Source organism: Centropristis striata, chromosome 6, assembly GCF_030273125.1.
Source record: "Centropristis striata isolate RG_2023a ecotype Rhode Island chromosome 6, C.striata_1.0, whole genome shotgun sequence".
NCBI classification, from domain to species: domain Eukaryota; kingdom Metazoa; phylum Chordata; class Actinopteri; order Perciformes; family Serranidae; genus Centropristis; species Centropristis striata.
Window position 1 is genome coordinate 15,290,632 of NC_081522.1, and position 22,287 is coordinate 15,312,918.

At 42.3% G+C, this 22,287-nt stretch overlaps 1 protein-coding gene across 2 annotated transcripts in view; it reads left to right on the forward strand.

Moving 5' to 3' along the window:
• The window catches only part of frmd4a (FERM domain containing 4A), a 113,332-nt gene that overhangs the window by 16,378 nt on the left and 74,667 nt on the right, over positions 1-22,287 (forward strand). The window contains exon 1 of one of the 2 annotated variants that reach the window (XM_059334558.1): positions 6,783-6,969. The exons of the other annotated variant lie outside the window; for it this stretch is intronic. Coding sequence (XP_059190541.1) covers positions 6,937-6,969 — 33 coding nt within the window. The 5' untranslated portion in view covers positions 6,783-6,936. Of the gene's footprint in view, positions 1-6,782; positions 6,970-22,287 lie in introns of those variants that run through there. 2 annotated transcript variants of the gene reach the window in all.

Here is a 22,287-nt window from a genome sequence, read left to right on the forward strand (position 1 = left end):
CGTCTCTCTGCAGTAGTGAGATAAGATGTTCCTCCTACTGAACTGTGGTGAGGTGTGAGAGAAGAGGGGCTTTCCCTCTCTCCCTTTAACTACCTCCAGCACTGCAGGCCAATGAGGGCAGCCACACATAGCAAATGTATATCTCTGTGCATATTGGTGGAGGACGTTTTCTGTGCATGTGTGTATGTGTGTACATGGGCGTATCAATGTGCATGTGCAGCATGTTTCCTGGGATTGCTGTTTAATGAACTCTAGATTGGATGTCAGACAAATTCCCTCTGGCAACAATCAGCCCAGCTCTCTCAAACATGGCCAGGACCCTTGGCTCTGGGAATGGGCTAAAGTAGTTTCACACTCCAATATATCATAGTAAATCTCAGCCTTGGCCATGAGTCCGACACCAAACAGCAGTAACCAATTGTGTTAAAATCTCATTGAAAGCTCCTGGAGCTGGGACAAAGCTCTCTCAGGTCCTCAGATGTTCAGTATGTGCATGAGTTTTTAAATATCACGGCCTATCACTGCTGGACTAATTCCTGGATTAACGCATCTACTGTACAGCAGTTTACCTCAAGTCTCCACCAGGAATGAGGATTTTAAATATTTAATGATGATAATGTGGTTAATTGATTTAGACAGTAATTAACACTCTTCTTGGCTTACCACTTTAATCCCACAGAAACATACCACATAGATTTGCCAGTATTCATTTAGCAGACTTTTTTTGCCACTGTAAATCATAGACTGCATAAGTGAAGTGGCCACCAGGACGTCCCCCGTTGATTTAAGGAATAGGGCTGTCTTCAACTCAAGACATTTTTTGTCAACTAATTCAGCATGAGAGAAGCATAAAAAAGCTAATTGTGACAAAAGAAAAGTTGACTAAGACAGAACAGACATATATATTTGGAAGAGAGGGTCAAGCTGGGAAGGGAGGATGTTAAAGTATCAGCATAGCTTATCAGGTAATGCTAGCTGTGGCGAGCTAGCTTGGTTAGCAATTTGCATCCATAATTCAAAATTACTTGTCAACTCCTCTTAGTGTTGTTTTTTAATATAACTGAACACTGAACAACAGATTTTTAGGCCACCAATATGTTACAATAATATTTTGTTAACTGTCAATTATAAGGTAGCCACTCCCGAAAGCATACCCTGCTTTATAAGGTATTTTACTCTTTACTCAAAAATGAACATCATGATCGAAGAAGTCTTGAAACTAATGATTGAGACCATAAACTAATTTTATTTGTCATTTTCTCATAGACTTCTCATAGACTTTTATATATCAGACTTTTTATATAACAAACTTTTTGTAGCCATTGGAGTTGCCCTCTGCTGGCCATTAGAAAGAATGCAGATTAAAGACTGTTCCACACTGGCTACACTGAATTGGAGGTTGCCTCTTTCTACAAAATTACTCAATCCGGATGCCAGAATAAAAAATGGCAGTTGAAGTTTTTGTGTTGATACTGACTTAAAACAAATTGTAAATGATTTCCCTGTTCCTGGACAATGAAACATGGATGACCACAAATTCAATTTTCACCCAAATGTGTAAGGATCCAGTTTATGTTACTCTTCCTCCAACCACCACAGTATTGACAGTGATTGTTAACAGGCACACATCTTGTCTCCCTCCTCGTCGATGCTATTGGTCTACATGGAGAAGAAGTCCCAGAGCGGTGTATGAGAGTCAGCAGCAGTTCGCTCTCTAGTGGCATTGATTTAGCTGTAATGCTGTGACAGGGTTGCACATTGACTTATGGGTCCCTCTGTTCCCAGCCAGACACCTGGACACACAGAGTGAATAACGATGAATATGACTTCTCTCTTTTTCTTTTTCTTTCTCTCCTCCTGTCTGTTTCTCTCTGTTATGCTTTGCCACGGTGCTGCCAACCGGCTTTTGTTTAATTTGGTCACCTGGGTTGCTGAACCAGGTAAGTTTTGATTCAGTTTTGCTTAAAACAAACACACAAGCAGATATTCCCAAGGCGGAGTTCCGCGATTGAAATATAATTTCAATATCTCGTATCAAAACTAAATAAACTTACTAACCAAATGGCGTTTGGCTAAGAAAACAGTAGAGGATTGGAACGGCCACAATGGCAGATGGGACAACAGATTAAAAGACAAAAAGACATCGGGTTGAAGCATGGAGCATGGTGTTGGAGCGGCTCTAAAAGAAAGAAGAGAACCTCTAATGCTCCTTTTCTTGCCATGATGTAGTTTAATTGATAACCATTGCAATTAATTCCTTTGTTTCCCCATGAAGTTACAGTCTGTTTAGCAGCGGCTAATTACCTCAGCCCATTGGACGTCTGCTTTTTGCAGTGTAATTGCAGCTCTCAGTAGAAAAACAAACAGCCAGAGAAAATTACACACCATTTTCACATTTGTCCGTGATGTGGCTCTCATATGTTCGCTCAGTGAAAACACTGTTGTTTATACTGTAACATTTGCAATTGGCTGCATGTACTGGAAAGTATTGTAGCAAGACTTAAATACTGCAGAATACAGACCTCAAAGAGGTAAAAGTCTACTAGAACTAGAACCACAAGACATTCATTTCACACACTCTGAACAAGGTGTGTCAGTTCAAATCTGCGTGATGGAAAAACTCGAGGGATTTATTTTGGGGTCCAGCTGGGGCGACAGGGACAGGAGTGAGAAGAAGGAGACGGGGGATGGGGAGACAGGAAGGGTGGGGGTTTAAGGGCAATGTGCAGTATTTTGCAGTGTGCACTGTGCAGTATTGTCCTGTGATTGTAATGGTTATCACCCTCTATATCCCATCCGTCCATTCTCTGCTTTATGTATGTCTATGTGCAGGTTTAATAGTGGCTGGGAATGGTTGGGGGCAGGGATGAGGTGTGTTTTTAGCTGTGTGTGTGTGTGTGCATGTGGGATTCGCTGACAGGTTAACATTCACTGTCAGCAGTAATACGTGATGGTGATATATGGGGCTGTATGTCACTGTGGCTTGCCAGACACATGCTCATCCAGCCTGGTGAAGAGAAAAAGATTTTTAACCTCACTTTATCCGTAAAACAATATTTCTAAACTGGCAAAATAAAAGTTTGGCCTAAAAACATCATGTTTCCCAAAACACGTGGAGAGCCAAGTTAAGGAAGCAATATATATTCAGCCAATATGAAGAAAAAGAGAGAGTAACCAAAATGAAGCAAATGAAGAATTGTTTGCCGAATAATGAAAAAAAGGCATTCTGGGAATTGTGAAGGGGTAAAGGTGCTTGAGGTTTATTTATAAGACCACATTAGGAGACTACCTTGGGTCTACCACTGCTCTGAGGTCAGAGGTCAGCTGAATAATGAGATTGGAGCTCTTCCCTCTGCCTCCTCATAGAGACCTCTGCAGCACTTATCCAATTTTTACATCATCAATAAGCAAGTGACAGAGAGTTAGCAGTTGATATAGTGTGTGTCTTTGCCTGTGAGTGTGTTTATTCATCTGTGTCTGCTTTGTGCCCTTGGTATATGTGTGTGTTTGTGTGTGAGCATATGCTTTGGTACAATCATATGGTCTGATGGCGACGTTCCATGTGAAGTGGTAAATTGTCTGATGTTAAGTGGACCAAGGAATGTTCTCCTCTGGGAAATCTCCTGTGCTTTATAAATGGAATACTTGACTAAAAACCCTTTTCATAGTGGTTCATTTTAATTAGATGTTAGTTATCTCAATGATTATAATCACTGCATCACACTCTACCTTCTAGGCCGCTGAACATTGTTTTTCTTCATAGCACACATTCATATCTGTGACCATGCAGTCCAATTAAAATTAAAATGGCAAGTAACCATGTTTAAAAGCAGGTTTATAAAATAGTATTCTGTTTCATATTCTGAATCAGCATTGATTATTTTGATACTACCTTTGCTGCATTAGCACACTCACGTATACTGTATAGGGCCCCAGTGGCCGTGCCACCTGCAGGTTGAATGTTATTGATCTCGTCCACACATTGTCGTGCTGAGATGTCTGTGTCGTCGAGGCCTGCCTGCGATCAATGCTGTTATGCGACAGCAGGTTCCAGTCTATCTGCTGTTTCATTGCTGCAATGCTTATGTGACCGTGTAGCGGTCGCTATGCGTTTTCAGGTTGTCAGCACCAATCAATCAGCAGACTATTGACCACCAGCTGTGGGGATTCAAATGTATTTTACACACACTTTAACGCCAAATCATCATTGTTTCACATGAAAAAGAAAGAGTTTTCTATGAATTATCCTTATTTGTGAATACAAACATGAAGGTCATCACGGTGACGGTACAAAAGAGTGCAGCAGGGATAATACATCATGTAGGCCAATGTGGAAGTTATCAGTGGTGGATTAAAATAAGTACATTTACTCCAGTACTGTATTTAAGTAGAATTTTGAGGCACTTGTACTTTACTTGAGTATTTCCATTTATTTAGCTTTAAAATTCTACTCCACTACATTTTAGAGGGCAAATATTTATACTTTTTACTCAGGTCAAGACTAAACATGAAAAACATTATCAATTTACACATTTTTGTAAATTATAGCACATACCAGTATATTAAGTAGTTAAAATGAGCCCTACCTTGAAAAAAGTACAATTCTGTTTACATAAATGCATCAATAATACTTTTGGAATATAATAATCTGAGTGGGGAAACTATGCATAACATTCTTTTACATTTGATATTTTAATTCATTTCAATGCTGATACTTTTACTTGAATAAGAATTTAATGCAGGACTTTAACTTGTAGTGGAGTTATTTCACAGTGTGGTATTAGTACTTTTACTGAAGTAAAGGATCTGAATACTTCTTCCACCACTGGCCCTGATTCCCTCAACAAAAAAGCCAATCGCAGTTGGCATTATTTGAGAAAATAAGCTCTGTACTTAAATGTTTTGTCCATCAAATAAAGTCCACTTTTATGATTTTTTTAAGCTTAAATATAATTGATATTAGTAAAAAAGCTAACTTTAGGCTATAAATGACACCACCACTAACATCTATTAATGCGTGATGAAACACAATCTCTGCAGTCTTATTTTGCCACTTGATGACAACCACCTTTTTTAAGAAACGTAAAAGAAATATACAAGTGGGATATTTTTCTGACGTATTTAATCTTGTAGAACCCAAATTAAAACTCTCTTAAGTTTGCGTGAACCACAGACCTAATTTCAGGCATCTAAGAAAAAAAAAAAGAAGAAAAAAAAAAGATAGACAACAAGACAAGGGAACAGGAAGTGCTTTCAGGACTTATTCCTGCAGCACTCTATACAGTAGCTGGTTCAGTGCTGCATGGCATGATAAGGATATGTTACACTGTGCATAAAAGCTAATGAAGGATCCTCAACGGTTATGTCCATGGTGATTAATTTGGTTAATTCAATGCTTTTTTTGTCCTATCTGGGTCAATAGAGAGAAACCCGGCTAAAAATAATTGAGAGAGGAAGGAGGAGAGAGGCAGAGAGCAGCACTTCACTTGGTGTCACGCAGTCCAGGCAGTGAGGCTTGCTGCAGTCACCTGAACCACTGGTGTCTTCCCACTGCACAGTTAGATCCAACCGCTGCCACTGAGAAAGACGACAGGCACAGGAATGAACACATTTTATTTATTTATTTCCCTTTTTAATGGTCTCACCGTTTCTCTGTGTTGCTACCCTGACAGACATTGTTGCTACGGCAACGGCAAGATGCAGCTCGGAGCAGAGGTGATGGTCTGACCATGCTTTCATCCATTTAAGAGGAAGAACGTTAACACGCGCTGAACATAAACACAAAGATGCACTCGACCATCACCCTTTATTCTGCAGTTTGTATCTCCATTATGTGCAACAAGCCGGAAACCTGCAGTGAACAAGAAGAACATGACATCAAACTACTAATGTAGCAGCCTACAATATGCCACTGACATTGTTGTGAATATATGTTATTGTGCAGCTGTAGCCGTGTGAGCGTGGGTACGTGTGGAAAGGAGGTTTATGTGCGTGCATGTGTGTGTGTGTGCGTGTGAGTGTGTGTGTGTGTGTGTTGGAGAGAGTGACTCATGCCTTGTCTATTAAGAGAATAGAGGGTGATCAGGTTGCTAGGCGATTAAGAGCCACTATTGTCTGGAGGGACAATAGTGGCCCCGAGACTGCCCTCTCTTCTCTTTCTCTGCATCTCTTTCGGTTTCTTTCTCAGTCTCTTTCACACACACACACACACACACTCACTCACTCACTATAAATGTACATTTTGTCTGACCCCGGCTTGGGGCTTGGGCGGGAACAAGGAGTTGACAGTGAGCAGGAGGAAGGGAAAAGAAGCATTATGGGAAGCTGAGAGGGTGAGAAGGGACAGACGGACAGAGAGGAGGAGAGGGAGAGGAGAGGAGAGGAGAAAGAGAGAGAGAGAGAGAGAGAGAGCAAGTAGGAGAGCTGTACCATGAAAAAAAAGACCTGCAATCATTTGCCACATTGAAGGGAACAAATGTAGCTGGAGGCAGAGAGGGAGAGTGAGAGAGAAGAGGACAAGCAGAGAAAGAGAGAGGAAGTAACGAGAGAGAGAGAGAGAGAGAGAGAGAGACCTTCCATGGACATTGCACATTCAAACCTTACAGCTTTATAGGGGAAGATCACCAACCAACTGACAGGTCGGCGGAAGGAGAGGCACCAGGACTTTGGCACCACTGTCTCTCCTCCTGCTCCTCACTCTGTGTGCGTGTGTGTGTTTAAGGACACACACACACACACACACACATACACACACAGGCTCTCTCTGTGTGCCTGTGTGTGTGCTGGGCTCTCTGGGTGGGTAGGGAGCTGCGTTGTAGAGGAGATGTTCGCTCTGAGGATGAGACAGCGTTTCTAACAGGATCTATTTGCGGACTGGGATAATACACTGACACAGCTGAGGGGACCCGAGCCCACCGGAACCAACCTGAATCAGCCATGGAGGGACTGCTGTCTCCAATGAGGACACGGGTAGGTTACATTGGGGATTACAGAGCATCCCAACTACTGTTTCCTCCACAGGAATCCGTCACCAGAATGGCATATGTGGACCAGTAGATAGCATGCCTTTGCAAGCTGCTGGTTGAATGAAATGAATCAGTTTGTGCCGCTGTCGCCGTGGTGATTCGAGAACTCAGGCTGAGAAGTTTCCGAGCTACCGGCGTTGCTAGGGGCGATAGGCAGAATGCTGGGAGAGTGTGGCGGACACAGGACATCTCAGATAGTGTATAAATGTTTAATTATTGCAGAATATTGAAATACAGTTTCCATGCAAGATGTGTGTGTGCATGTGCATTTGTGTGTGTGAGCACAGATTCACAAGCGGTTCCTTTGAAAGAATGACTCAGTGTTTCAGAGTGGTGCCTATCTCCCTTCAGTACAAACCACTGTCCTTTTGATTTAGGATAGAGAAAGACGGAGTGGAGAAAGATGTGCAAGGGAGGCACTGGGTTCAGTTTGTACTGTGAAAGGGGTGAATATCTGAAAGTGGCAATTCACTATTGTTCTTGCTATACATTACCTACTGTGGGATGTGTGTGTCTCTGTCTAACAGGAGAGCTTTTAGGTTGGTTTCTCACTGTGCTCAGAGCATCTGTCTTACAGTGAATGTCTGTTTCTGTGCCATACAGAAAAGGCTAATGAAAGAAGAACACAATGTGTGTGTGTGTGTGTGTGTGTGTGTGTGTGTTACTGTCAGAACACACTTGGTTATTTGTCTCTATTCAATGCTTGCATGTGACATCCAGCACAACTGTGTGAGCAGTAATGGACCCTGAAAGGTGTCTACCAATCAGTTGAGATTTGAGATGAAAACCTGTTGTTTTTTTCCAAGCAGGGATTTTATGTTTGAGATAAATTATAGTGAGAGTTAGTGTGTGTAATGTGTGAGAGAGGGGAAGCTGTAAAGGGGAAGCACTGCCATATTGAAGCTGTGATAATGGTATTAATATTTATAAAGGCATGATTGCATTTGTGGAGGGAGAGGGGAGGAGAGTGATTTTACACTACCAGACACATTATTTTTTTATGCACTGGTCAATTTTGAAATTTTGGATTATTTTTCTTCCATAAAATGTCTTCTTTCAGACTAGTAGAAAGAAAACATTAATTTAATGTAATGTTTGAGAGTTAGCTGGGAGAGGAAATCATTGCCATATTGAAGCTGTGATGATGATATTAATATTTATAAAGACATGATTCCATTTTTGGAAGGACAGGAGGGTGATTTTGATGCTGTTTCTTACAGCAAGCTATCTTTCCATGCTGAAACTGTTAATATCACAATTCTAGGTCATGTCAACAAACCAATCAGCTGAATCAAGATCAGACTGGAGTCATAACCACTCAGCCTACTATCTATCTTCATACATTTGTACTTGTTACAAGCCTGACATACAATAATGACAACAGTAATTAAGTTGTTCAGGTCCCTGGAGGGTGGTCTCCCCCAGCCTCCTGCCACCTTATTTAGGTTTGCGTAGTGAAATAAGGAGGTATTGTATAGATAACTCATCATTTCATTCAACGCAAGCAAAATAGAAATGGGGTCTCTGACAAAAGTTCAGCTTAAAATGGCGCGTCACATTGCAAAAACCACAGAAACCAAAGCAATCAAGCTGATTTTGCCGCTGACACTCACTTGTGCCACGTTCAGTTAGGACACGGTGTTACAGTTACAGCCCAATCTAATCCACTGAGAAAAAGCCCCAATTTGAATAAGCTTTGCACCCTACAACAATGTACGCTGAACTCTTTCTTGCCATCTCAGCCTGCTTCTCCCCAAGAGGACAGAGATGTTTTAACAACCTGGTTCTCTCTAATACATTCCTCCCCCTCTTACCGCTCTGATTTTATCATCAATTGTACAGACCTACACAACCATAAATAAATCCTTGATGCATCCTCCACCTACTATAGATGTGAAAATGCGCAAATATTTTTTATAGTTTGTTTAATCATATTCCAACATACAGGCTGAAAACCACATATTGACTCCTACACAAGCCTCGAGGAGATGTGAGGGCAGAAAGGGTTAAGGATGACCTGATGGTGTTGTCACACGCGAGTACCCCCGTCTTCTCGCCTCTCCTCCCTCACCTTTACAACTCGTCCTTCTTCTCCTCTTCATTGCATTGCAGCTTTGGCCCCCTTTCTTCTTTTCCCTTGTGCAGAATGAGCCACACACTCTCTTTTGCATTTAAGCCAAGAGTGTGTCTCGCTTCTCCGTCCTGTTTGTCTGCCCACCTGCCTGTCTGTCTGTCTGTCGGCCCCTCACCGTGTCTTTGGCAGTTAGCACTAGCGCTGTAATTGGTATTTGCAGATCGGCCCATGATCTAATCCAAAGAGGAGTGTTAGCGGGCTGTTCGGAGATAGACTTGGCTTCAAAGTTATGGCGTGGAATCAAGCCCGCTATATCTGTGCTGTCTGCCACCCTGGCCAGATTTGCCCAAGAGCAGTGGGAATCACTTTCAATGACTAAATGACTTTTGCATTTATCTTCATCAGCCACATTGAGCTTCACATGCCCCACAGTCGATCTGTGTATCTCAGATTTGGCATCAAAGTCACTTGAGTAGATTTATGTGAATGAATCACAGCATAATGAGCCAATGCAGGAGTTTACACTGCATAATCTCGCTTTAATGCACTTTTTCTAACCCTCAGAGATAAAAAGGTGGAATCCAGTGGAGACAGCGACTTTGATTTGCAAAAATATTTTTTTCTTGTCTTTCGGTTTACTTGTAAACAGCAGCATAAATAAGAAAAGTAAAGTGGAGAACAAAGTAGAGGCAGTGCAATGCCAGGGTGTTTCTCAGTGGCAGTGGAGCAGCCAAACAGCACAACAGCAACTGTAGTAGAAAAATGACTTCAAAGATTATTCTCTGCCTTGATACAAAAGTGGTGGCAGTACCCCATTAAATGCTTTCATGGTTTTTATTTTTCACTCATACAAAACCAAAACCCTATTCAGTATTTTCACATGTCAAGAGACAAAAAAGAAGAAAAAGAAAAAAAAATCGATTTCTTCTTGTCTTTGTAGGGCAGTATGCCTCTAGGTCATGCTTCAGGGATACACAAAAGTTGACCTCAACCCCAAGATAACAGACAGGGAATAGCAATAGCCTGTAAAAGCTGCACTGCTCCTAATCCCCAGCTCACTAAAATGGGAAAATTGTGCTGAGATGGCCGTGTAGGCTATCTAGTAGACTTAAGAAGAGTTGTTCTCATATCTCCTCAAAGCTCCCTTTCCTCTACCTCACTCTCAGCACGTTTTCTATTTTTTTCCCAGCACTATTCTACATCACTCTTCCTCTCTTTTTCTTTATTTAGGATGACAGTAATGGGCAGTGAGGCAGGAAAATGAAATAAAATAAGCATCAGTGAGCTGTGTGTCTGTGTTGCCATTGTGTAGTTACAGAAAAGCAGGTCAACACAACACGCACACAGAGCATGCAGAGGATAGTGAGCAAAGTAATCCTGAGGGAATCTGAAAGAAGTTGCCAATTTGTTGTCTTCAGCATCCATAAACTTTGCTCATGCACATTCCTCATTATTCTGTAGTCTCTCTTTATGTCGTTTTAATGTAATGTTAGAGTTTGGTATTGCTGTCAGGACATTACTGATTCACATAGACGTTATTGCACACGATTTCCACATCTATTCTCTGCTTAACTGTGCACAATATCCACTTCTGATCTTTCTGAGGCAAAGATGTGAGGGAAGGGAGAGATTGAGACAGGCATATATGAACAGAAAGACACACAGATCTAAAAGTGAAAGATCAAGTTCCCTGTTGGTATCCCCAGTTGTATGTAATATATGCATATAGGTCAGTAGAACGAGGAGCTCAAGCTTCATAGAAATCTTCCTCTGGAGAACGTGTGCTTCTGTATGGCACATCTTCTACACAAATCAGTTAGTGTGAGTGTGTGTGTGTCAACTCATCCTGTGTAAGTGGATCAATAGGGAGTAGTTATCAAGAGATTAACCCCGTCAATGCTCCATCAGTCTAATCAGGGAGACTCCTTTCTCGTTTACTCCATCACTCCCTCACTCCTGTTGTTCATCTGCTGGCTCGCTCTGCTTTTTGGCGCAATGTCACTACCTCTCTCGTCTCTAGCCTGGTTCCACTTTAGGTCATGTGTGTGAGCATGCACGTGTGTGTGTCCAGCTGCCCATGACAGATGGAGCCATTACTGAAATGGTCAAGGGCTTGGACATACATGCACACTTGCATACAAACACATATTTATTGTATTAAGGAATGGCCATTTTGCACACACACACACACACACACACACACACACACACACACACGTCTCACTTTCCCTTCTTTAGCAATGTTGCTTTGGCTCCTGTGCATCACGTGCACACCATCATGAACATTTTAACTTGGCATCATTGTGACCCCCCCCCCAAAAAAAAAATCCCTATAAGCCCCGGGTACCACATGTTTCTTTTGCCCCCCTGCTCTTTTGCTCCTTCCTTTCCCCGTCCATCCATCCATCCACCTGGTTCGTTAGCGTGCAGGTTGCTGTCAGGATAGTTAAGGTCAGGGTGGCACCAAGTTGAGGATGAAGCAGCCAAAAGGGAGATGACCAGACCCACGTCCCTGAAGCCGACCACCTCGCTGCTTGGATGAAAATAAATAGGAGAGAAAGGCATGGCTGGTGGGGTTTGGATTTGCAGCACAAGGTGGGGCTGCCTTTGGCAACCCACTCAGACACTGAGACACACACACAGGCACATACACACATTCGATGCACAGCAGGTTGGCTGGCAGCATTTAAAGGCCAAAGTAAGCAGCAAAGGAGGGGATGTCTGGTCGCTGGAACCACATGAGGCACATGCAAACAAACACACATGCTGAGACACACACACACACACACACACACACACACACACACATCATACAGCCCCATCTGCCAGCTGTCATCTTAGCCTAAGTGCATTGCACAATAATAGATTTTATGTTGCAAATTTAGTCGCTATGTATTGTGCTTTAAATCAAAGTTAAAAGAAACATAACCAAGCTGTCCCGAACTGAACAAAAAACATATTTTATTCCAGAGATTATGTATCTAAAACTATAATAGGGATGCATTAATTAAATGTTTTTTATGATTAGAAGAGGTGAAAAAACTTTTCTCATGTTGCCTTGGGGTCACATGGCCACATTATTATAAATATCTAGAATGGCACTAGAGAGCGCAGACCTCAACCAAGGACAATGGTGCATTTACGTGTTCCTAAGACAGTTCCATTTCCTACAAAGAAGCTGTGTTGTGTTTCCTTGCTCAGAGCATTTTAAAAACATGTTGATAGCCAGATCAGTTGAGCCATGAAATATAATCGGGAACTCCTTTTTCCAATTATTCCTACACAGCATGAATGTAGAACAAATGCGCTATTTCGTAATGTTGACAAAAGTGAAACATTATTCGCCCTGTGAAATCGATCCACTCCAAAATGTAATGGATTCTTTCTTGGCACATGCTACACCCTTCCACCAAGTTTCAATAAAATCAGGCCCGTAGTTTTTCCTTAATCCTGCTGACAAACAGACAAATTACACCAAACACATAACCTCTTGGTGGAGTTAATTACAGCTAATTACCTTTAATTACATTATTAGCTTCTGACCTTATTATACAGTGTTCATATAGAATACAAGGGAAAATGTAAATTCAACATAAGACTCACATGCCCATTGGGACATAAATCTATGCATTCACGACACACGGGGAGGCAGATAAAGATAAAGAGAGGCAGAACTGTAGCTTTACTGTGTAAGATGAGATCAGTGGGATGCCATGTAGAGAGAGATCCTCCCACAGTTCCCTGTTTGAAGCTTTTCCTCTCTGCCGCACATCTCCACTTTCCCCATTTGAAGACGTGGCACTGCATGTCGGCCATACGCCATCTCTGATCACGTCTGTGTGAACGTGTGTGTGTGTGTGTGTGTGTGTGTGTGTCTGCGCATGTGAGCCTACCCTGCTGTGTCAAGCATGTCAAATGTACTCTTGTCCCCTTGAAGAGGCCCGAAAGATGAGATCAATCAGAGCGCAATTGAGCAACCAGAGAAGCAGACCAGTGATGCACTTAATGTTAGGTGTTGTCATGGAAACACGGGGTGCAGATTTTCCACTTCATTGGCTGCCATCAGTCTACAGGCATTTTTTAAAAATGATTTCCAAGAAAGGCAATTGAAAGATGGGAGGGGAAATTAGTGGAGTGTCCACAAAGATAGTTAGAAGTCACAGCAAGACGCAGAAGTATCGTAATGAGAAATTTACTGGAACAACATGCTTCAATTAAACGCACTTGTGTTTGCGTGTCAGTGTTAAAACCATGCACTTTAGATTAAAGAGCCTCCAGCAGTCCTATTATGTATATTGACTCTATCTGTGTAATTGCATAGAATTGATAGTCCCAGGGGAGCTTTCCCTGTACTGCTTTTAGCCTTCGGAGGACCTGAATGGCAATTACACTTTCCTATATTGGAATGTAATCACACACACACACACACACACACACACACACACACACACACACACACACACACACACACACACTTTTGATGAACGAGCAGAGGATTGGTAGTGTCATTCCTGCGACAAAGGGTGACCCTGCATTGAACAGGCATCATACATCACACTATCAGTAGATCTACATAGCACAGACAATTTTATGCATATACACCTGCATACACTCAGACATGAAATGGGAGTTTCTTTCTTACCCCCACCCTATTATTCGCTTATCTCCTCCAGTCATATGTGCTTAAGCACTTCCTCCGCTCTTTATTGTGCCATTTTTTTAACCTTAACCCCAACAGAGACCAACCATTTCTCCCCTCTTTCAAGTCATGCTACCTCCATCTCTATACATCCTCCCCTGGGTTCTCAACTGTGACCTTTTTACATGAGCAGAGAGGTCGCTGGTAGCACTCACTACCAGCACTTCTCAAATATGATTGGCTGACCAAGACCTGGATAGGTGTCAACACTGTCCTGAGGGGAAAGAGTGAGGTGTGTTGTTGTAGAAAAGAGAGAGGCAAAAGAGCAGCATGCATGGTAGAACCTAATTTCGGAGGTGCTAAGTACATCCATATCAACAGAAAACTAGCAATGAAACAATTCAACATTTTATACTCATAGTTGGGCTCCAGCAGCAACTGTGCCTGTCCAGCTCTGACCTCTTCACATGCACTGAGGGATACTGGCTCTATTACAAATACAAATGCAGCCTGAAGCACCGGGTAGTGCAGAGGAAAATCACTCCCCTGCTACCGCAGGGACTCAGGTTCAGTCCCTGGCCGCATGGTTCTGGCTACTGGCCTGGGTGCCCTTTTCAGCGTAATTGGCAAAGAAGCAGAAAGGAAGCCACAAGGGATCATATCTGAAACTGTACTGATAACCACTACTGGTTAGCTGGGGCTCCCATTTAGGGGTGATCACATGTGTTACTGCCTCCGCGTGAAGCTCCTAAGTGGCAGATGAAAAGAAGCAGCTTGCGAATTTACGCATGTTATAGTTCTACACCCTCCCCGGGCCAACAAAGGGAGTTATTAGAACCAACGCTGCAGCGTAGAGAGACCAAAGGGGAACAGATACAAAAGAAAAGAACAAAAACACAAATTAGGGATACAATGATCTGACTCTTTAGTCCTCTGATGTCATCCGATTCAGAGTACCAATCCGATACTGGTATATAAACTGCCTCACTGTCTGGAAGTGACTGGGGTTATCCTTTTATGAGGAAGCTAACATCAGTGTTTACTTAAACATTGCTTTCATTACTTTACTAAACACAATGTAATCAATAAATACATGAATATAATGTATATAATACAGTATATAAACATAGAATTGGACTGAATAGATTGACCCCATTGTCACCAAAACCTGATTAAGCCATTAGAGTCAATATCGTTTCAATATCTGATATAAGTATTGGTATCAGTGCATCCTTAATAAAAATGCTGCAATTTTTGTTCCAAACAAGTGTTCTCATGCTGACCTTAAAAAAACAAAAACAGTAATTAAGCCATTTTCTTTGTGGGATATTTGTTCAGTTCTTGAGGATAGTGGAAGACAAACTGATAACAGTGGAACATTGCGTGAGAGACCAAAGTGTTACAGATTTTCCAGCTCTTATCCTAAATATTTCATTTTTTGTCTTGTTCAGCAGAATAGAGTCCTTAACCTTACATTTTTTTTCCATATATTTTAGTCGTTTCAGTTTAAAGTGCACAGAGATTGCACAGATTTTACATTTGCACTTTTTACGCTCAAGTGCGCTAATGTCTAATTTATGAATTACATACACGGCTGCTCAAGGAGACAAAGACATTGAGCTCTTTCCCCCATACATACATGCAGATGCACAAAAAAAGTGCATACCTACCCACAAACACATGCATGCACATTGCACACTGGTCAATTTGCATGCTCCATAACATCTACAAGCACAGCTCCGAGACATATGAACCCATGTGCTGCCACCAGACAGGCTTATTGATGTAGGCTGTCAGCCTCACAGCAGCAAGGCTGGTAGGATGGATGCATGGATGGATGGATGGATGGATGGATGGATGGATGGATGGATGGATGGATGGATGGATGGGATAAGGGCAGTGGCAGAATGAAAGAGGTTGATGGTTGAAGGTGCCACTTGATTGGACATGAAGGGGGGAGGTGAGTCTTTTGAGCCATTCTTGACTTTCAGCTCGTGATTTTCAGAAGCAGTAGTCCATGACACCATTGGCAGTTTATCAATCCCATCCAGCTTTATTGGAGCTTCTCAGGGGGGGAAGCAGCAGCTGGGACATGCTTTTAATAAATATGCCTTTCTAAAAGGGACACACTAAGGGAATGCTTTCAAAGAGTGCATGCTTGTGTTTGCATTCACATATTGGGGGCTATTAGGGTCCATTTAACAAAGTTTACCTCAACTAGTATGGGTAATCAATCAATCAATTTTGACCTTATCCCACATCTTGCTTAATCACCAAAGTGTAGGTAGTAATATTGGACCCTTCATGTCAGATATTTTTCCTCTCATCACCAATCTAGTGATTCTCTAGATATGAACACTCTGTAGCTGTTGCCAGCTATCCTATTACCTCCCTTCTCCCATGTGTAGACAGCTGCCATTACACTGAATTAAACCCAAATATGGAATCAAGGTTGCCAGATTGATGCTCATCCATCCTCCAAGGAATACTTACATCATCCTAAGTGTCGAGCTGACCCTCGATGCTCTCATTACTGCTTGTTAGAACAATTAAATGTGACGTGTGTCAGATTCATAACTCACCCCTGTGTGTGTTTGTGTGTGTGTGCATGCACATGTGTCTGTTTTATCTGAACAGATGTGAGCATCTGCCATTGCAGTTAAGGCCATTAATACATGTCTAGAGGTGTTTGTATGTGGATGTGTCTGGTTTATGGCAACAGCTGTTGTTATTTGCTGTGTACTCTGTTTGTACATACACCTTTGCAAGTTGTGTGATTTTAAATATACATGTGTGTTTATGAGACACAGAAAGTCAATGTGGGTGTCTTTCTTCAATTGGAAGATGACTGGATCCTACTTTGGTTTGTTGGGGTTGCATGTTGGGATGTTTTTTTTTTGCTTTTGTGTGAGCAACTCTCACACATACAATGCTCTGAAATAGTTTTCAACATCAGCCACTTAAACTACTTTTTCCCACACACAGGTCATATTTAAGCTACATGTCGACACTTGTGTATGGCTGTAACAAAAGGAAGAAAGTGGCTTATAGTTCAGAAATATAAAGCAGATAATAAAGGAGGCTGACCCCTTTCATTCAGTGCACCGTCAGTCTCAGTGGAATGTTGTCCTTCCTGTCCTGAGGTGGGTGCAGTTGGATGTGGGATAATTATTATTTATGCTGGTCTTGAATACAGGCAGTTTCAATATAATAGTAGTACAGAAAAACACATTTGTAAATCATAACGTAATTTTTGGTGGGGCAAAAGTTTCCCATAGACACTGATCCAATTCTGTGGTAACCACTGTGTTGCAACTATCCTCTTGTACTGTAATTGTATGGGAGCTGCACCCACTTTTCCTGTTTATCACTGTTAATTGACTGATTTTGCAATATGATGCTACTTTATGAAACTGTTACTGTATCACTGCACATGTAATCATTTGGCAATCGAGGTGTCATTTACCTTTCTCCGAAGTTTAAGCTTTGTGAGGTCTTGTGGATGTCCAAAAAATGAGGTGTATAATTTACTACATTTTGTCTATTTGCATCTGTAGATTTCTCATAAATTCAACAAAATCATCAGTGCATTTGCATATTTAAACATAACATTTCAGAAAACTTGTAATTAGGGATGGGTACCTTTCACATTTGAACCGATACCGTACCGATACCCGGTACCTGGGAATCGGTACTGGTACTCAACGGTACCAATTTTCGGTACTTTTGCGTTTGTTTATGTGGTAATAAATGTTAATTTGTTTAATAATTAAATCTATTTTTTCAATTCAACATATTTATTTCTCAAAATATAAACTTTAAAAAATATATCAAAACAATATAAAATTGAGTGAACGTGCATTTTGTAACATGAAGGTTGCAGTGTTATCAAAGAATGCAGAGGAGCGCTCTCAGGTGGCAAGTGCACGGAGGAGGAAAAAAAAAAAAGGTTGCAAGTGCACGTGTGATTTGTTGTGATGACGTTGTAGCTGTGCGGCGGAGCACCGGTCAGACAGTATTGTGGGCACGGCATGATGGAATAAACAAAGTTGAGTCGGGCTGCTCTGTGCACATATCGAGGATGACGCAGGAGTCTGAGGGATTTAATTTCAGGAGGCAGTTTGGAGTAAAGTGGCAGGTAATATTCCTGAGTTGAAGATCGGAGTATTAGCGGAGGACCAGAGATGCAGCAGCTAGCTGCTAGCTGCTAATGACTGGTCTACAGAAGAATGGAGAGAGCAAACGGAGTAAGGAAGGTCCACTCTGGAGGCAGACGAAGGCCAAGCCCAGGTAGAGACATTGGAGAGATAGTAGCTGGTGGCTAGCTGGCCTAGAGTTGGGCTGTTCGTCTCTGCGCCGGGTTGGAAGAGGGCAGCAGCTAGTGGCCGCGGTGAGCAGACAGGACCAGACGAGAAGGTAAATAAAAAGATAAAAAATAGTGCGATTGTCAGCATGCTTGTTAATCAACGACGTCAAATGAAAACAGGTTGAAATCAATGATCAGTTTAAAGGTAACGCCGTTTAGGTACTGAAACATGGTACCGTTTGATTTTACATGAATCGGTACTCGGTAGTACCGACGGAATTCGGTCGGTAGGCCTACCTATAAAAGTACCGAATTCGGTACCCATCCCTACTTGTAATAAACAAAACGATTGTCTTAATGTAATGACGTTTGATAACGATGTCTTTTCGTTTTCTCAAAATTTGTTTTTTTCCCCTCATACTCTGAGCCAGAAATCTCCACCTCAGTAGAACATACACCAAACTTCTCAGTTTCAGTTCTAATTATATTCTTAAGGTTTTACAGAGGTTATTGGTTCATATATCATTCATAGACTGATTGTTTATAACATTTTATTCCTAAAAATATGGCCAAAATGTGCTTTTTTTAATGGCTGTCAACAATTTTTTTTCAGATTTATGGAGTGATAAAAAGAGGTGTTTTGGCTTTATGTAATACTCAGGTTTCAGTTCTGGAAATGTATATAAATGATCATATTTCACATATTTGTGAAAAACTTGTAACACAAAACAACTGTCTTAATGTCATGTCATGCCATGGTGTTACCTATTTATTTTTATGGCCCCATTTGCCTTTTTGCTGTTATCGCATTCACCTCTAACCCTATCCCAGAGTTTCTCACCAGTGTGCTGTATTTCATACTGTGACCACCAGAGTGCACTGTGTGCTGGGATTCCCATTGCCGAGCCCAAGGCTTCCCTAAATCATGAGCCTAAGTCCTTGGAAGTCCAGTTGCATTCATTGAAGCAGAGCAGGCCCTCTTGGCCCTTTGTTTGAAGTGGCGTCCATACTTTTCCTATAGCTACTTCAGTAAAATGTAGGTTAGAAGAAACTCTCCACAGCAGTAAATAAGTATAGAGAAGGTCAGCACTGGTGAAGAAAAACATTGCTTAAGATAAGCGACTGTCAGAGGCAACCTGCTTCTTCCTCGCCATGTCCTGTCTGATGTATGGAGCCAATAAGCAGAGACCTTCAGCTCTAATGAGCAGTTGTCTGCTGCTCTGCTGCTGTGTGTGTGTGTGCTGGCCGTTTGGCCCCAATAAACACAGAGCTTTATTGGACAACTCCACAGTTTCTCTCATCCGTCATCACGGCTTTCTCAGAGACACAAGGGCCTGTGGAGGGGACCAGGTGGGGAAGGAGGAGAGTCTGCGTGTGTGTGTGTGTGTGTGTGTGTGTGTGTGTGTGAGGTGACCAGGGAACGGTTATGTGTATAATTAATGACCTCATCCTGCTCCTCCTGCTGTCCTAGAGGGGGACATTGAGCAGGCGAAAGACAAAGAGTAGGGAAAGCGAGTGAAATCAAAAGAGAGAAAATGACAAGAAGGGGTAAGGGGAGGACAGCGAGGGACAAAGAAATTGAAGGAGGGAAGCATATGTTAAAGGCTGCACTTGATTAATAATGAGTTTTGTCAGTGACCGAGTGGCCGTCCCATAACCCCTGCTGTCTACTGGAGGGGCTATTACATAGGATTCACCCCCCAATAAATCCTCCCCCTCTTTCACCCAGTCCTTCATTTTTCATGTGCCCAATCTTCAGCTCTTTCCTGCCTCCCTTCTCTTTCCTAGCTTCAGCTGCTCCTCTGTTCCCATGGTGATGATGCGAGCAGAATGTAAATAAGTGGTTAATACCAAGGGACAGGACCTTGACTTGGTGTGAAACCTGGGACTGATCTAGCCTTGCCTGTCACAGCACATCACAATTTTTTCTGACTGCTGTGGAGGTGAGGGGAGGTGTAGCAAGGACAAAGGCAAGAAAAGGGTGGGAGGTGACTGGTCTGTCTAGCAGGGGACTCCAGTGGAGGCAGTGGCCCCAGGGGGTCAGTCTAGCTCCCCTCTGTCCGCCCACTCCCTCTCTAGCTCCTTTTTTGATCTGTTTTACATATAAGGACTAAATGTTTGCCTGTAAAATATGCACTAATATATGACACAAATTGCACTGCTGTGATTCTGCATTTTACCTTCACAGTGATAAGAAAGGGTGGCCTGGAGTGATGTCAGGAGGTGAAGATGATCTCCTCAAATTACGCCTGTTTTTCCCCAAACCCCAAGGGCTCTCCTCCTCATTTCCTCCTCCTCCTCCTCTGCACATTAACAAAGACAATCTGAGTCATTTGACCAGTGTTCTGCATTGGTTTGCGTGGCAGCGGTGCACCTGTCAGAGGTGTGGGGCCCATCTGTACTGTAACAAGCAGCTTAGTCCCATGCCTGCAGCAGGAGGTGGAGCTGGCACAGTCTGGATGGGGTTACTGCGCTCCTGGGAGAGCATGTGTGTTGTGGGTTATAGAATGAGTAGGTCATGTTGGCTCATTAGTAGAACAAGGAAATGCAAGGAATGTGTGTGTGTGTGTGTGTGTGTGTGTGTCGGTGTGCACAGGTGCATCCTCTTTGTAGTGTTCATTTGTTTGTGCGCATACTTCTTAGTTTGTGGTTTGAATGCCTGAGGGATCATTATGATTCATTGTCTATAAAGAAGGAGAGTAGTGCAGTTGGGAGGGACTGGGAGGTTTACGAGGGTTATAAGCACAGCTGCATCCTGCATGTAGACAAATGAGTCTTACGCAAAGGTCTGAGGAATGACAACTCTTTGGCTAAAGTGTGAGGAGTGCAGGAAAACTTACATTAGTGTATGAGTTTTAAGTCATTAGCCTCAGGGATGTGATGATTAGTCAATTAAATTGTTATTCAATAAATTATAAGTAGATCAAGAATAACATTTTTACATAAAAATGCATAATAGGAGGTGTGTTGGTTAAATTAGGGTCAGTGTTAGGTAGGTTTTCCTGCTATTTCTCTTACCATAACCTTAATCTAACATTAAACTAAGTTTTCAACCTTAAATGTGATGTACCTTATGGGGACCACTTTGTCCCAATCAGAAAGGCAGGTCCCTGCAGTGTGACTCTGTAAACAGATTTATGTCCCCACAACATGAGTAATACACACGCACACACACACATACAAACACTAAAAATGTGTTAACCCATGTTTCCCCTTTTCCCAGGATCCTAGTATTCTCCCCTGGGAGTACGATCATGTATAACCCATTTCCCCTTATGATCTGGCCTGTAAAGATTAAATATGTAGCTGCATCATCAAACATTTAACGCTCACGCTGCTACAAATCAGATTCCTAATCGTGTGTGGACTTTGGGGATGGGGACTCACATGCATATCTTGATCCTAAGTTGATTTGAGTGTGCTGTTTGCATGCTTGAGTAATTCACAAAAGTCGTGCAGACTTGCTGGCAGACGAGTATGCCTGCTTACCAGAGTGTTAATTGTTAAATCAGTGTCAGGGAAACAATGTTTTCGTATCCACTTAACGGTGTACGCGTGGAGCTATCTGTGTCTATTTCTGTGCATGGCGTAGGCTGAGAAGCCTCCTCGGCACTGGGTAAAGTGGGCTAAGTTTACTGGGGCAGAAAATGCTGGAGCGTGACTCAACCCAGCGCCTTCATACAACCAGCCTTTAAAATATGCCTCTGTCGCATACTGTCTGCTCAGTGCCTCTTAGACACACACTCAGTCTCTGGTGAGAGGCTTGTATGTAGGACAGGGAAGACAGAAGCAAAGGCTGTGACCAAGTGAGAAAAGGGGAAAGGCGTGTGTGTGTGTGTGTGTGTGTGTGTATGTTTGTTTTATGAATGTCTTTTTATCTCCCTGCACACCAGACATTCTATTAATTTTCTACTCAGATATGTCAAGGAACATTTGCTTTGCTTAGTCTGAGTATGAATGGGCCTGACTAAAATCCAAGGTGACTTTCACTGCAGCAAGAATGACATAAGATAGTGGAGTGCACCTGCCTCTCCCCTCACAGGCCTTTCACACACACACACACACACACACACACATACAGACGCATGCGCCCCAGAGAGACACACACAAATAGAGAGCCATTCACTGTAATGTGGAATGACAGATTTGGGGTGCGGAGTGACACAGCAAAATTCAGAATACTAACAATGCTGCAGAGAATGACTTAGCAGAATCCCTTTCATCTGCACTTGCTGACAAAAAA